Source organism: Limulus polyphemus, unplaced genomic scaffold, assembly GCF_000517525.1.
Source record: "Limulus polyphemus unplaced genomic scaffold, Limulus_polyphemus-2.1.2 Scaffold1969, whole genome shotgun sequence".
Taxonomy (NCBI): Eukaryota; Metazoa; Arthropoda; class Merostomata; order Xiphosura; family Limulidae; genus Limulus; species Limulus polyphemus.
In genome coordinates, this window is record NW_013667579.1 from 19,247 (window position 1) to 36,920 (window position 17,674).

Sequence of the window (17,674 nt, forward strand, 5' to 3'; positions counted from 1 at the left end):
CTTGTTTGTAGTTAAGCACAAAGCTACAAAACAGGCTATCTATGCCATGTCCACCAATACCCCCTGAAAAATTTCTGCAGGCTCCCATACTTGCACTTTTATAACACATCCTTAGTTGATTCCATGAACCATCCGATCCACAGCCTTGAATAGTGACCACTACTGACTGAACAAAATGTCACTTGTTAACAATTCTTTATTAAAAAACCAAATATTGTACATCAGAAGAACCTATATTGTCTAACATTTCGTAATGCATGTACACAAAAATTACAGTTTCTTAATTATTTACATATTTTATTGTACAGTTCTGAGGTTACAGGAATTATTTGTGTTTTCTTGAACTTTCTTAAATGCTGAAGATTTCACATGTTAAAGCTGCAACCCTGCAGACGTAGAAACGCCGATCCCACAGCTATATACAATATTTACAATAGGATCATTTCACCTCACCCACCAAATACACTGTTGTCAACTTCTGCACCAAACATTCTCACACAGTTTATTTTAAAAAATTATATTTAGAAGCACATATCAAAACACTTTTTAAATCAGTTTACCTTTAAGTACAAGTATAAAAATTTATACTGCAATGGATGTTCAATGGGTATCCCTAATCATCCACTCTTTAACAATTCCACTAACATCTTCAACAAACACTATAATTGTATATACAAGGTATACCCTGAATTCGAAACACATTTACACATACAAAACACATCAGTAATATAAGTGCTGGGATAGGTCAGCCAATTTAGACCTCTATCCTTGACATATATATATCACTTACTTGAATGACGATAGATATTGGAGGGTATTTCAATATATCACAAATAATTCAAAGATACTAATATTTAGTTAAAACTATCACTAAACACTACATATATCATAAAGCAAAATATCCCCCAGATTATTAGAGGATATAAAGTCAATTTTAGCTACAGCAAAATCACATGGTAGACTTACACTACCACTAAACAATATGGTTGTATGTAGAGGTACAACATTCAGTATGTTTGAAAAATACGATCCATTAAGAAAACTGACCTTTACTCACGACACATACTATATGTACACAGAAAACTTGGATCACGTTTTCAGCTCTTCACTTGCACTCCAAAAGATGCCCCACATGAAAGTAAGTGGGCCCCTATAATTGTGTGTCTCTCCCCTTGTTGGCTATTCTTAAGTTTGTCAGGCCCTTCCTTTTGGCTTCGCCCCCCCCCCCCTGTGGTTGCAAGGACATACTTACGCCACAGCTTCAGATATACCACATTCAAACAATCATACACCCACAGTCACTTCACTGATGCACTTTGTCACAAGTAACAGACACACTGTACAAGCTTCAGTGACATTAAAAGAAACAAAAAAAAAACCTTCATATTTTTAGGGGTCAGTCAAGGCTCTCGTTTATAGGTAATGATGAATTAAGTTTATTAAATGCCTAAAAGACTGCCACAGAAATGCATAGGACTTGTTAGGCAACATTATACTATCACTCAATAAGGCATGGTGGCCAGAAAGGTGGTGGGGGTAGTTGTCCCCCTCTCCCTGCACTGGTAAATAAGGGAGCAAAAAAAATCAATGGACGTTTATAAATTTTCTTAACAGATGTCAGTTGGCTTTATTTTACTATTTCATTTATTGTTATTATTTTAATATTTTATCATTAATTTTTTTTTTTGCATTTTGGTAAAGAGTAATTAAAAACAGTACATATTGAAATCAAGCCAACTGTCGCTCTGATGTTCTAATCAATACAAAGATAATAGATAGGGCAAAACAGAATTAGAAAATTGACTTTATACAGTAAAATAAACTTCTACATAGCCACACCCATACTTCTGCCAAAACAATCAACTCTGAAGGACTTTTATCACATTCTCAAAGATAAGATATTTATATGCACACACTGTAAAATCTAGGTCGACATTAGCCCACGTTGCTAGGCCTTATCACAGATTATGCACAGCACGTTTTATTGTTTTAAGTGCAGAAAGTTAAATAGTCCACCTAGTTTTAACATAAAAATGGATACTTTGCCCTCCTCCCCTGTTATTTCTAGGATTTATTGCTTTTTTTAAATTAAATTAATAGTAGATGGCATATATTTGTTATATCACCTGACACCCACAATGTGACATTGGTTATATATTTATTAAACTAAGAAAATTTTTTAATTTTTCAATGAACTTTGTGAAATAAGTAACATTTGATGTTTAATCAAGTTAATTTGAGACCTGTAGATATAGCAAAAAATGATGTAAACTGTCAGTGCTTTAGATAAGTCTTATAAACTTGTCATTACAATTTAAACATATATTTTGTTTATCTTGGAAGCAAAGTTATTTGATTTAATAGAAGAGTCCTTAAAAATTGGAACTGTTACTTTTCATCGGTTACTTACTCAAACTTTGATGAAGCTTCAAGTGTGGCAGGACTTCAAGTACTGATAAAGGAAAAAGGTGGCCAGTATGTTTAGTTTAGTACGTTTAGTTTCGCTAGAGCCATCCAGTGTATCCGTCACACCATTTGAGAATCCTAAAAGTCTTTATGTATTGTTTGGTCACAGTCAATATATCATTGCACTTTTGAGAATGCTAAAAAAATAAAACCACGGTAACACACAGACACAGCACGATGGAGTTAAAGAGGGAAACACGTCGAGTTGTTTTTAATTCATTTTGATAGCATCACTGATGTGATAGGAACAGTGAAAAAATTATTCTTTGACGTTAATCATTATTCAGAGGCTACTGGTCTTCTAATTGCAATCCAATCAAAAGAGCTCTTGGCAACAGCAGTTTTATTTAATGAATTGTTTGTTTTGACTGCCCACCTAAACCGTTACTTATAGGAACGTCACATAGAGATGGTTAAGTACCCTCAAATGATTGCAGATACAAGATTTGAGCCAAACTATAATTAGGCTTATGGATAACAAACAGTTGGACTACCTATAGCACAGACAAAAGTACACATAAGGTGAGAAGGCTGTCGATGAGCCACCAGACAATGAAAAGGAGAACTAGAAATACCAGACATTTTATACTGTTACTTGACAAAGGATTGCTTCAGTATTAACAAACCATATACTTTTTCTTTCCTTCCTGATTTGAATAACTAAGATCCAAGTTCAAAACCTCATATTTAAGCCTTTTGACAGCTTCAATTCAACTTGTTGTGCTGATGAAATGAACAATAATGATAGTGACAAACCTGAATGCAGTACTGGAGAAGAAGAGTATGGAATATTTACTGTGAACTATTCTCAGATTCCTCGGCTGTCAGCTGTTGCTGCTCTAGAACAAGCCAGATTTACACTTTTGACGTCTCGTGAAGTTTCTTTGTGTATAACAAGAGTCTGTGTTTGTGATAGTAGGTTCATCTTGAAATTTCAGGTAACTTTCATTTCCCACTCTCAGGGAAACAAAAGTTACCCACAAAATTGAGATAAATCAACTGTTACTAGTACAGGCTGTTGTCACACATACATACATACATACATCACAGATATACAGCCTAAACCTTCTATTGAGACACACACACAGTGCTGACATTTACCCTAAAATGGCATAGTTCTATGTAAGTATTGTTGCAGTGCCAGTAAGCTCTTTTGTAGCTGTGCAAAGGTTTTTAGCATTGAAGAGAATGAAGAATCACTTCAGATCTTCAAAGGCCTTCTTCAGATTGCTGTTGAGTACAATATAAGCCCTGATCTCGACAGTGACAAAATTATTTTCATTTTCGTTGAATTGTCCCATGCCTCGAGTTAACTATATTCTGGTAATTAAACAATAATTAATCTACTTTTAACAAACACATGCGTATATACATACATAATGCATGTTGTTTTAGGTTTCTTCAGAGTGAAATATGAGTTGTCAAATTAAAAAGATATTATTTTTCTTCTTTAAAATATAGCATTTTTCTTTGGGAAAGGCTGTTAAAATTTTCTTACCCCCTCTGGTGAAAAAGTTGCCACCATGCCACTGAATTTTAATAAACATGTCTTTATAAAGGTGAAACACCATCAACCCAGATCTGACAGTGTCCTCTCAACACAAGGAAAATGTTAATATCAATAATCCTGGTATGAAATTCAACCATATTGTTAAGCAAGATTTCAAATATAGTAACTGTTCCTAACGACATAAAACTTATGACCTTCTTTCAAACATACTAGAAACTCAAGATAAATAAGAAGTAATATACCACACATACACTTATATATGTTATATAGTAGTACTAACAATATCCTTATTAATTCATCCTGTTACTAGGCAACAGTCATCTATGTTATCAGTAATCCAAAGATTCAGTTGCTAAGTAACACTCACAATGTCTTCATTGACTAAAAAGATCAATTTACTAAATAGTATTATCATCATTTACTCATTGTGTGACAGTCACACTTTCATTGCTTGCTCAAACATTACATTACATCCTGTAACCAGGCAACAATCATCAATATCATCACTAACTCAAATATTACCAAGTAACAGTCACAAAATCATCCCTGACACAAACATTAATGAGCCACATTTATCATCACTGACTCAAACATTACTAAGTAATAGTTACAATATCATCACTGACTCGAACTTTACTTGACTCTACCAAGTAACAATCACCATCTAAAATCCTGTTGCTAAGTAACAATCTTGATACAAACAATTTAACTTTCGCAACACAAGTCTAATATATCTCATACAACTGAATCTAAACCTGATAAAAAAAAGAGTACACATTAAGAAAAAAAATCACATTTTTCAAACTCAAATATCAATAGATATATATATATATATATAAATGTTTACTTTCAAATAGTTAGACATTGAACATTTTTTTAGATGCACAACTTACTATTAGTGAGATCTAGGCATTACCCAACAAGCTATTCGATACGCAACAGTTTAAAGATAATATATAACTTGTTTTTCTATGAAGGCATCAATGTAAGTCACAACCATCACAAACTAAAATAAATACACAAAACTGCATGCAACCTATCAACTTCGGCACTTATTGCAAGCCGTTCAACAATACACTCGACCTCGGAGAAAAACAAAATGTTCCTACGTTAATGTCCTCATCATTCCATTATTAATGGCTATGTCATACATTCTATTACTTCTATTCATAAAAGTACATGTTTACCAACTTAATTAACATACAAACAATGTTATTTAATGAAAAAAAAATGTCAGGAAAGTTACAAGTAACTTGAACTTGTGCACTGAAACACCAAGGAACAAGATATACTTTGTATATCATCGAGTAAGGGGATATTCATATGTCTTGCATCCAACATGTATTCTTCCCCCTGCTACAGACACTATTTTATGCTATTGCAATATTCACTACATACAATAAAAACGTAGATACTTTAACATAATAGATTATGATATAATACTTACACAATAACCAAAAAAAAGAAAAAAAGATATATTTATGTTTTGTAATAACATGCAAAAAATTCACTTGGGAAGTCGGTATTGTTCACAGGAGTTGAGGAATGGTGTCTTTATCACATTGTAGAAATTTGATTCAGGAAGTATTAACCACTGCTTTTCTGTTTTACATTCTCTTGTTAGTATTGAGCTGAATAACTAATTCAAAATTACAACAACTTTTATAGTAGACAAGTTCTGATTTTAATTATTACAATATTGTGATCCAAAGTATCGGGTCATCACCATGTAAGAGTTACATTCAAATTGAAATTCAACACCGTAATCATTAAAATAAGAACTGGTCTGCTGTATTTTTTAATTAATTATCCTCTTGTTATAATTGTTGCTTTCCTTCTTGGTCTATTACACTCAGTGCCATCAATTTTCTAAAATCTAAAGCAAAGATAAAAGTGGTATTTGACTGGAATAAATACTGAACTGTATTAACAGCCATTGTTTAAGTATACAAGCGAAAACAAAAGAAGCTAAATGAATGGCACTTATTGTAATAGATCAGTTTTCAAAGAACCAGGTCACTTGTATACATACACAGAAGAAAATAATCCACAGATGTTAGCAATTCTACAGAAACTGAACTGAATAGAACGCTATTTACTGATCACTTCTTTAGTACGTTCTCCTAATATCACATCGTATTGTAGGCCTGAATGTAACCTTGACTCTGTAATACAAAAAGTCGTCGTTCCACAGCACCCTTATCTGTAAGGTAGGGAGAGAAGAAAAAAATTAAAACTGTCAATAATAATAATTTATTCTGCAACTGTTAACCACATATATAAAAATTGATAAAAAAAAAAAAAAAGACGAAACGCATTAACAGGAAAATTATTCATTTGCGACATAGAAGCACATGAAAAATAATGCAAAGGTATGGATACAAATTAATACCTGACCATCTGGTGAATTTTATCATGCAGATACCTCAGAAATAAATTAATCTAAACAGCTGTATTCCATAGAGACAGTTCTTAGTTATTCATTTACTACCAAGATAACTAGTGAGTACAGATTGAAAATTTCAAAGCAGTAGTAGTATAATTTTATTCTTTACAGTATACAAGTTATTGTTTGAAACTTACAGCTATTCAAGAGTTTCTTGTCTTCGTCATTGGGAATTTGTTGTGCTAAGCTGTGTAGGAGTACCCGTGCTTTTTGGTAACGGCAGAAACACTACATTATAAAATTATATGCAAAAGAAAAAAGCTATACATATATGATGAATTTCTTCAACAACAAAAAAATTAATGTACACAATTCAAGGTAGAAATTTTAGAATTAGGACTTTCACGTGTAATTTTCATCTTTAAAGTAACTAAATCCTTTGTGAATCACACCCATTCTTTTATCTGTCTTTGTTTGTTTTTTTTAAAGACGATACTTGAGGATTTGCATGTGAAAAAGAAGACTCAAATGTGCAATTCAACTATCGATAAAGTATTTCGAATGACACTTCTAAATAAATCAAAATCAAATGTGCAATTCAACTACAGACATAATCTCATCTGAGATAACATTAAGAACAATTTAAGGATCCAACTTCACCCACATAAATTTCATGAATTATTTAATTAAATTTCTTTATATGATTCACAAGAAATTAATTAATCTGTTGACCTTCGTGAAGACTTCACAGTTCTTACATCAAACTAGAAACACTTCACATATGATCATCATTAGAAAATAAATTACACTACCCATAAAACTGGTTGTAGTTTCACATGTGTGTGTGTGCAGAAGACTCGGGGTAAGTTTATCTTATATGGAAAATAGAGATCAGTTTGTTATGGTAATGAAAGTCAAGCATATATATATATATATATGTATACAAACGCAGCACGAAAACATAAAATATTAATCATTCATCAGAACTTGTTTGTTTGTTTTTCACACTTTTAGATAAGTTAAGGAGTTCAAGTATAAGAAAGGAAAATTTCTTTTGAATCATTTATTTATATTATTTTCATGACGAATCAGGCCTAGTAGGGAACCTATTTATACAAAAAAGTAACAGTGTCTGTAATATGAGGAATAATAAAAAGCTAACTACAACTCAACTGCATCTAAGTTTGGCACGTATCAGTTTTAACCAAGTGGGATAATTAAAAAAAAATCATTTCTAGATAATTTTATAACTTCATTTTTGTAACAATAACTTCAATACTAAGAAAATGAAAAGTACGAACCTCTTCTGGATTTCCAAACAATTCTTCTAAGGCAGCTGACTGACACTAAATATAAAAAGTGAAATCGATAAGCTAAGTTGTTTTAAGACAACAAAAATAACATCCAACATTCTAAGCATCTATTGGTCATTAGTTCATCATTCTCGCATGAAAATATAAATTTTTTTTATGTTTATTTACTTAATACTGCCCTGAAGAAACACTGTTTAGCTTGAATGTACTATTAAAAAGCATTTTAGCTCATATTCTTTCAGTTTCACCATTAACACGAAAGAAAAAACAATCACTTGTTTCTGCCCTCTAATTATAAAATACGTTACTGTTCAAGAGAAAAAGGAAATCTGATAAACTTAGTAAACATTACATATATTCACTGGACAAAACAATATAAAAAGTTGTCAGTCATTTCAACTGTATTTAAATAGTGTTGTATACATTAACTATTTTGAAAAAAACAGATATTTAGACACAAGAAATAAAGCCAAAGTTTATCACAAGATCCAGAAAATAAAGAAAACTCCCAAATAACAATACGTCTGTGATGTTACTCGAATAACAATACGTCTATGATGTTACTCGATCTTTATTTAGGTGATAATCATAATGAATTACAAAAAAAATAAAGTAAATACCATTTCAATGGCATAGTGATAGATAAGTTGATCAGCTGTAATAGTATATGTTGTGGGGTCCACTCCTGCTGCTTGCAGTGTCCCTGGACTGTTGAGGGTCTTGCACATGTTCAGACAATAGTGAAATCGCTCTTTCATGGTATGAAGGACTGGAATAAAAGTTTCTACTTTGTTATATAAAGGATTATTATTACAAAACTAAGAAATACAAAGACAAATATCCTGAAATAATTGAAGTTTCATTAATTAATACTTCATACACCTTTTTCTAAAAAAAGAACATTATTCAACAGATACAAGGTTTATACATTTATCATTTACTCCTTGTATGTAGTGTTTTTAACATGGAAAATTAAAAATATAACTTGATATTAAAATTCTCTCACTAACAATACAGAGAAATTATTTAAATATTTCTATTTCAAATTTATATAAAATAATTTTAAAATGCTTGGGGGTAATTGGATCTAAAAGCTAATCTATCACAGAAAATGTTAGTTACTGTTAATCAGTAGTTTAATTATTTATTCCAAAATTTCTCAACACACACATCAGTCGTCAAACAATTCTTTTAAATGATTATTATACAAGTTGAATATCATGAACAATGTTTTGCCCACAAACAACACCATGACTTGGTTTAAAAAAATAGATGGCATAACATACAAGAGGTTGATAAAATATCTATGAGAATTAGAATCTCTAAAGCTTAGTTCAATTGACAGTGGTATTTCCCAATAATGTAATATTAATTACGTAACATTTCGCATATAATACCTTAGATTGTTTATGATAAATTTGGCCTTACCATTTGTTACAGAGGTGGAGGAAGGCATGCAACCTGCCTGGACCTCTAGATAAGAAAGCTACAGATGATGATAAACTGGAGATTACCATTTCTTACAGAGTTAAATGGAAATATGCGACCAGCCTTAACCTTTTGATAAGAAAGCTGGAGCGATGATGATAAACTTGACCCTACCATTTCTCACATATGTAGAAAAAGACATACAACCTGTTTGGACCTTTTGATAAGAAAGCTGGAGCGATGATGATAAACTTGACCCTACCATTTCTCACATATGTAGAAAAAGACATGCAACCTGTTTGGACCTTTCGACAAGAAATGATGATATACTTGACCTTACCACTCCTTACAGAAGTAGACGTGCGATCTGTCAAGACATCTTGACGAGAAAGCTGTAAATAATGATAAACTTTACCTTACTCTTTCTTACAGAGATAGAGAGAGACACGTGACCTGCCTGGACCTCTTGACAAGAAAGTTGTAGATAATGATAAGCTTGACCTTACCACTTCTCACAGAGGTAGAAGGAGACAGGCGACCTGCCTGGACCTCTTGACGAGAAAGCTGTAGAGATGATGATAAAAGCTGCAGGGCTCTCATGAAAAGTACCAGTTGTTCGGCTCGTCTATAACCCTCAGTGAAAACTGACATCTGACCCTAGAAAAAAAAAAATTATTTGGTGTTTTTATACTCCGCAATGACGTGGCTCTAAATAAAAAATACACACTTATTGTGATATCTATAAAACTAAATTATAAACAGGAACAGTAGCATTAACAAAGTTTTAGTTTCTCAAACTCTTGCACATTACTTTCCATAAATGAAACAAATCCTAGAAAAAACTACATGTAAACTGTAGAAGCTGGAGTTTTTCAAACCTATCTGGATCAGAGAACACCTTTAAAATATCAATTGCTCGTCTGCGTATCAAATCTGACAATCTAAGTAAAAATTAATAATTCTACATATACAGTTCAAAACTTTTAACTCAAAGATATTTTAGATTTGATATTCTGTTATTTTGTACCATTCATTGAGTAATTTGCAAACAAAGCTTTTTAAATGTTCCAATTTTCATTTGTGCACAGCTCTTGCACTTATCAATTTTAAAATGTTATGCGCACATCTCAAAGCGCACAGATTTTCCTTCTCTGTTAGTGATTGTATTACTACAGCTCTTCATGCGACACCCTTTTGTGATGTCACATTATCTTGTCTGAACAACTACTAATGAAACTTAGCTTTGACTACAGCTATAGCCATTGTTTACATATGATTGGCTAGAGCAGATTATAGATCATTTACATCAGTGTAGAGAGAATGAAGTAATTTCTGATTTTTAGGAGATACTGACAACCCTGATCTCCAGTAGGAGTGAACAAAGGAACATAATGGAAAGTTTAGAACACCTAAGAATCAAATACAGCTCAGAAATTATTTAGTTTCTTTTATTTTAAAAATGGTTTTTTTATAGATATGTTTAAACTTACAGAAATCTTCAATGAAAAGACATCAGATGAGCTTAAGTGTGATAGGTGACAAAGTATTCCAAAAACTCAAAACCTTATTTATTGAATATTAATGTTAAGTTTATTGTATACAAAAATGCACACAAATAAAATAACTGGTTCTTTGCTGAAAGTAAACTATATTTATTAGATACAAATTGATTTCTACCAAGAATGTTGTTAACAAAAACCACGACACCTAGCCTGACAAAGTATTAGTGACAACACTGTTAACATTCAAGTCATAACTACTGATACACTCTTTCAGTTTTCACCTTATTTTTTTTATTATTTATGGCCAGCAGTGGTGACTATCTCAGTTTATTAGATACAAATTGATTTCTACCAAGAATGTTGTTAACAAAAACCACAACACCTAGCCTGACAAAGTATGGGTGACAACACTGTTCACATTCAGGTCATAACTACTGATCCCCCTTTCAGTTTTCACCTTATTTTTTTTTATGATTTATGGCCAGCAGTGGTGACTATCTCAATCGACAAAATAAAATGTCAAAAGAAATATTTTACTGTTTTTTTCAAAACAGTGTCTCACAAAGTGTTAGAAATGCAATATCTTATTGCATGAATTTTTTCAAGCCAACATTTTAGATACCATTTAATAAGTTGTTCTAAGGTTCATGCAATTTGGTATTTCCAATGTAAGAAGGAAAAAAAAACTGGCAGCTATCAGTCACCCCCTCTGGTTCAGAAAGTGTTAAGTAGCATTGTAGTTATGATATTTTTTCATACATTTTTATTCACAACTAATTTAATTTGTTTTTTCAGCTTAAGATGCAACTTATATAATTTTATTGTATTAGTTGCAGTAAGAATTCCTAACATTTAACTATTAAGCTAACTTTTCTCATTGTAAAACTTTAGAACTGAGCTTAAATGTTGCTATTGGGGTTTTTTTCTAAGGCAGTGAAAAAAAAGAGAAAAAAGGGTTTGGCGGGACTCGAACCTACAACTCTTCTAGCTACAATGTATGGAGTGCCTAAAGCCTTAGTAAATCCTTTATTAGTTATTCAAGTTGAAATTAGCCACAATTCTTGAGCCATGCCAGTTGACTCGTAAAGCTTACAAACATACTGCCATTCTTGTTATTTGCAGTTCAATGGATAATACAGATGTTTGGTACCTCTGAAGGGGGATAAACACAAGACTTACCTCTCTCTTCATTAGGGAATCTGTGAGAAGTGTCAAAGGGTTTCCCTTAGACTTGGCTAGATCTAGAACACATTCTACAAGTGCCAGAACAAAGTTTAACTTCGCCAGCGTCTCATTATGTTCCTTCTGTAGGAGAAATGATAAGGACATAATCTTTTATAATTTCAAATACTCGGTCAAATCCTTATGTTATTATAAAACTAGACAAACTAAATAACTTTACAGCTAAAGAATTAGTACGACAACGACAGTGCAGAAGGATTTACTTTATGTTAAAGTATTGTGAACAGTACGTTTATAGTCTTATAATAAAGAACATCATTAGGTAAACTTCATCGGTAAAATGTTAGAAGTTAACAGTGAAAAGCTGTTTTGATGCTAGTCTGAATTATGGAAAAATGCTGAGAAAAACTACTAGTAACACAATACTATTTTGTTGGTTGTTTAATTTAGCAATGTTAAATGTAAAGACCAACTAATAAAAATGCCTTCCTGTTTTGTTGCTTGTTTAAGTCAACAAATTTAAATGTAAAGATCAACTAGTAGAAGTACCTTGATGTTCTGATGCTCGACTGGATTAACTAACAGAAGGATAACGAAGTTAAACATGTTGACTGAATAACCAATACAGATATTTATAATTCTTCCTTTGCTGTGAGAACTTACAGAAAAAATTAATGAAGAACAAGGTTCACGAAATATAGCTTGGAAGCCTAAGCAGAGTTCCAACACGTTTCCCGTTTTTAAAAATAAGGCCTAATTTGTAAGGTCGAACAGTAATAAATGTTTTAGAAATATATATATACCATATTTTTATATTTTGCAGTAAAAAACTTATCTAAATGTAAGAGGTGAATCAAACAAAGATTCAAAGTTATTAAATCCACTTACAATCAACACAGTGACAGATTTTAAGCTGAAAATCAAATTTTGAAGTAAGACTCACAAGAACAAGGCAGCTACCATTCACTAAACAAGTTAATATCTCTTTCAATGCTTCCCACCATTCAGCATCTCATGCTTACCTCTGTTGTGGTCAATGACCCTAAAAGAGCACACAAAACTGTAATGGAGCAACTCTAAATATTTTCCATAGTGCCTTATATTAGCAGTATTTTTTCAACCTCGCACCCATCTTTTTAAGTATAAATAAAAGTAGCTAAGATAAAAAAAAAGCAAAACAATATTGTGATGTAGCATTTATAATAATTAAATTGGGTTTGACACAACCAATTGAATGGTGAAATGTACAGAATCAGTGTTAAAGAGGTGCAGGAGCCCCCAAAAACAGATATGGTAGAGGGTGGGGCACTGATACTCCCTCATACTTTCTCTTTTTCATTACTATGTGTAATTAGTATGTATGCAACATATTGTAATAGTTATTGTTCTTTATAATTGCTTTACAGATTTTTCTGTTATATATATTATCATTATTAACCAGCTGAATTATACTGTAAAAGGTTGGTTTGTCAAAACTTAAAGATGGTAAATTTATAAAAAAGAAAATGGAATGTTTAAGAAAGTCCTTTATTATTTTGATATTTCTTTGGTTTGCTTGTTTTTTTTTGTTTTTTTTTAATATACTTTGTTGCTTCAGGGGCCCTTAATCACCCCTTGAATCCCTCCTCGAGAAAATACTAGTTATACCCCTGTAAAGAATGAATATGAGACAAAATGATAAAGATACGATGAGAAGTGATGTTTAAAGTATTCTAAAAGTATGTTAATATTTCGAGAAAACTTTTGTTTCCTTGGAAAGTATACACTGAAATAGCTGTCATGACTTAATATGCGAACTCACGAATAGAAACTTTTCATTTACTGATCAGTTCAGGAAAACCCAGTTAAACAATCATACGCTCACACACAGCTTCTACCCTGCAGCGTTTTTTAAGGCACAAGTGGATTTCGAGAATACCATACTGCAGAGATATAAGATTATGCATGTTTTACGAGAAGCATCTCTCAACATCAGCAGAAAACTTGTGCGTTTGATTTTTTTAACAGTAAACTTGATCTGTATCTTTAAGTTTGTTTTGCTGGTGGCTTTCTACTAACTATCCAGCTTATTTGAAAGATTCGAGACGAACATACATCGTTAATACAGGTCTAGCTCTACATAAGTGTAGAGACTTCTTTGCTTCTTTTTGTTTTCTCAATTAATATATTTTTTTGCACATCAAGTGGAGAAGTAAAAGATTGAGGAGCACAGATAGGAAACATTTCTCGTATTTATTACTAACTATACAGGAACTTTGGAAATATCCAAATTTTGTTTATTTCTAAGTTTTATAATTTTCAGATGCTTATTGTTTTACAGGCCTCAAGAGAGTGGAGTTGCAAGTGTTAAAGTTCTGCAATAATAAATTTGGTGATGAACTCTGCTAATCTACCTCTAATATAGTCTCCTCTGGCAGGTCTGGGGCCATAAACACAATGGGTTCTTCAGTATTTGGTGGTGAACTTTCGTAGGAGAAACAAACTTGGCTACTAGGTGAAGAATCAAAAAACATACAACAACCAGTTGAATTCCGACGCAACTGTACGGGTGACCCAAGAGGGGTTGTCCTTTCATTTAAACAGCAGTGGTGATAAGGCATTATCATGGTTCGTGGTGGGCTATATGACACTGAAAGAAAGAGGGTAAAATATATATATTGGGTATTTCTTAAAAAATATAAGAATGCACAGTCAGTTTGAGTGTTAATTGTTTGTTTTTTTATAATGGAAAAAAACAAAGGTATTTCAAAACAGTAAAGCACCCATGTACAAATTCGTAGCACTTCACATCTTTTCAAAATGTTTTAATATCTTCTTCGCAACTTGCTAATTATGGGTAGTTTTTAACAATAGTTGAAAATCAACTGATCAAAATCTTAGGTTTTTGCTGACATCTATAATTTCATTATATAACTGTTAAAACAAATACTTGATGCGACCCTTGGTTTTGAAATCAATTACATTTACTTACTAAACTGTGCTCCAGATAGAGAGATAGTTCTATGGAAGCCCCTCTCTCCAAATTTGTTGGAGCTTCTTGACCTATGTAAACTATATTCCTGTTGGTCCATTGGCTCTGAAGATCCATATCCATTCCCTGAAAAGAAAAAAAAGAAAAATCAACCAATTTCCGAAATATAATCCATAAGAAATAGCAATTTTATTGAAATCTGTAGAGATCAATCCACAATATTTTAATATCAAGGTTTCACACCTGATGTTACAAACTTGAATTGACAGCAAGTCCGTAACAACTGCACTCAGCTGTATCTGGTAGAAATTAATTGTAATTAGAAATGTATATTTTTCTTCAATGGCTCGTTAAGGAGAAGCAGTGGAATACACTTTCATCACTGGTTGTTGTTTATGTTTTTAAACATTGTAAGACAATTTGTATCAGTGTTTGTGCCTGTTCAATAAAGAAAAATAAACTATAAATAAGGCTAAACCTAAAACATGTATCTTACTTAACAGACTCAACTTTGAATTTACTGAAGAAAATAAAAGGGTCAGTATTTTTTTTTATGTTGTTATAATAACAAAAGAATCAAGATTAAGTCTCATGACTGCAATGCTAAATTGAACAAAACCAAAACCAGACTTATATTGGAGCAACTGCTCAATAAATTATCTTAAAAAAAAGTTTATATCCAATTTTCATTTGTTGTCACATATATATATAATCCACCTTAGCTCAAGATGCACAAAATATTCCAGTTTATATAGAAAGAGCCAAAGCAAAAAACAAAACCACATAATAAATAGGAAAACTACTGGTAACTTTACAGTATGAGAACACTTCCATAAAACAACAACTATAGGTAGCACCATTGTTATTTTAATTAAAAAGAACTCCAGTAGTTTCTATGAAATTGATTTAAAAAGAAAAAAATGACACTCACCTTAAAACAATAACCTATATTTCCATTACTTAGTTAATTTTATTTATTTATTAAAAGTTGTGATGAAATATTTAATTAATAAAGATATATAAATAGACATGACAAGGTCTTACTTCGTCAAGATTAAATAACAGGTTGAACAACTGCCAAGTGTTTTATATTTTGTATTTAAAGAAGGATGATGTTTTGAGCTAGCACTCTTCGTCAGATCGTACAGATATACGTTCTGGGGAAGAGTGCTAGCTCGAAATGTCGTCTTTTTTTAAATATAGATTAAAAAAAACTTGGTGATTGTTCAACCTATCCTTCAATTTCAATACCTTTGTCACCCATATGGTTTTAACTATATATTTCTTACTTTATCAAAAGCCTGCTTCCAATGGTTTATACATATCAACTGATGATAACTCACAATAAAGTAGGCTAAAGAAAAACAACAAAAATAAAGTAGTGTAACATGTGTAAATACAGTTTTGGGGACATTTCAAACTCTTTGAACAACAGTATTTAGTACTATATCTGGACTGACAACTCAGCCTTTAATTTTAGAGGAAATCATGTAAATTCTCACTCACCAGGCCAGAAGTGTTGAGAGCAAATTTCAGGAAGAGTTATGGCTCTTGTGCTAAAAGTCACCCGTTGACTTGAATAACTATTGTTCTTGTACACATCTAACCCTTTTGATGCTGTACTAGAGAGTTCTTTCTGAAATCTCAGCGACTGTTTTGCCTTGGAGAGTTCTTTAATAGGAGACCCAAGAATTGGTGACAGTGGATTCCCTGTAGCAAGAGTGGGGAGGTTAATGGGCACGATAACATCTGTTCAGGCAAAGAGGAAGTTCTGAAAGTTAGTTATGATCCATAATATCCCAAGTAAGTAACACACCAACATTGTACGACTCTTCAAAACAAGAAGCTAGTTAGAATAAGATACAAAAATTATAATTTAATGATAAACCAATGTCATACTAAAAATGTAGTTCTGAGCATTTGGTGAGCAAAATACATCCAGTATTAAAAATTACAGTTGTTAATCGTAGATTTACTGATGGACCCTATTGATTTTAACCCTATCACGATGGGCTCAGTATAAAATACACAAGTTCGTATACACATTTGCACATGTTAAGTATGTGTGTTAATACAGTATGTGTATCTTCACAAAATTTGGTAGACTTTTAGTAAACATCACAAGTCTTTTTGTACACAAAAAAATCAGATTTTATAATGAAGTATTTTTATTAAAGATTTGTTTGTGAAAACATCGAGTCTGTTTCATTACTAGTCCAAAAATCTCAAATATTATTTGTGTATTCTCTAAAACCTCCTAAATACATTTCAAATGTTTGATTTCAGTAAAACTTTATATTCTGTCTGTTATTTTTCTCTACCTTAACTATATGGGGTCTGTCATTTTGACCAAACTTATAACTACCGTAAAAAATTAGGAAATAAATATATATATATGTGTGTGTGTGTGTGTGTGTAATGTTATGAGATTTAAACTATTTAGACTAAAAAAAGCATAATTTATATTTATTTCCTACTTTATTACGGTGGTTACAAGGTTGGTCAAATTGACAGACCACAGATAGTTACAATATATATATATATATATTTTTATTGTACTGACTTTCCAGTCATGCCTGGCTAACATTACAGTAGTTGCAATGACAAGATGCACTCATGTTACCGTATCCAAAAATATAAAATGGGCCTTTACAAAGTGACCTGTCTTGGCTGTATTTTAGTAGACTTGTATTTTGTAAAATACAGTCACATTTCAATTATTATACATTATATATCTATATACATTATTACTATTTACAAATATCTTCTTAAAATACAGAAGAGTAAATAAAGAAGTATAGCAAACACTTATCTCTTTTAGTTATGAACTTTGCACTCATTTGCTGCTTGCTATAGAATGCTAAGCCTTTTCAAATTTTGCACATGGAGGATATGAAACGAAATAAATTTTTTTAG

The 17,674-nt window shown here is 31.8% G+C and overlaps 1 protein-coding gene across 1 annotated transcript in view; it reads right to left on the minus strand.

Annotated features, from left to right (window-relative positions):
• Positions 1-178: 178 nt before the first annotated feature.
• The window catches only part of LOC106465513 (serine/threonine-protein kinase unc-51-like), a 92,477-nt gene continuing 74,981 nt past the window's right edge, over positions 179-17,674 (minus strand). Inside the window, exons 17-25 of the mRNA XM_022393421.1 lie at positions 16,265-16,507; positions 14,759-14,884; positions 14,181-14,416; positions 11,785-11,910; positions 9,610-9,760; positions 8,296-8,444; positions 7,664-7,708; positions 6,560-6,650; positions 179-6,179 (exon numbers count right to left, since the gene is read on the minus strand). Of these exons, the coding sequence (XP_022249129.1) occupies positions 6,106-6,179; positions 6,560-6,650; positions 7,664-7,708; positions 8,296-8,444; positions 9,610-9,760; positions 11,785-11,910; positions 14,181-14,416; positions 14,759-14,884; positions 16,265-16,507 (1,241 nt within the window). The 3' untranslated portion in view covers positions 179-6,105. The remainder of the gene's footprint in view (positions 6,180-6,559; positions 6,651-7,663; positions 7,709-8,295; positions 8,445-9,609; positions 9,761-11,784; positions 11,911-14,180; positions 14,417-14,758; positions 14,885-16,264; positions 16,508-17,674) is intronic.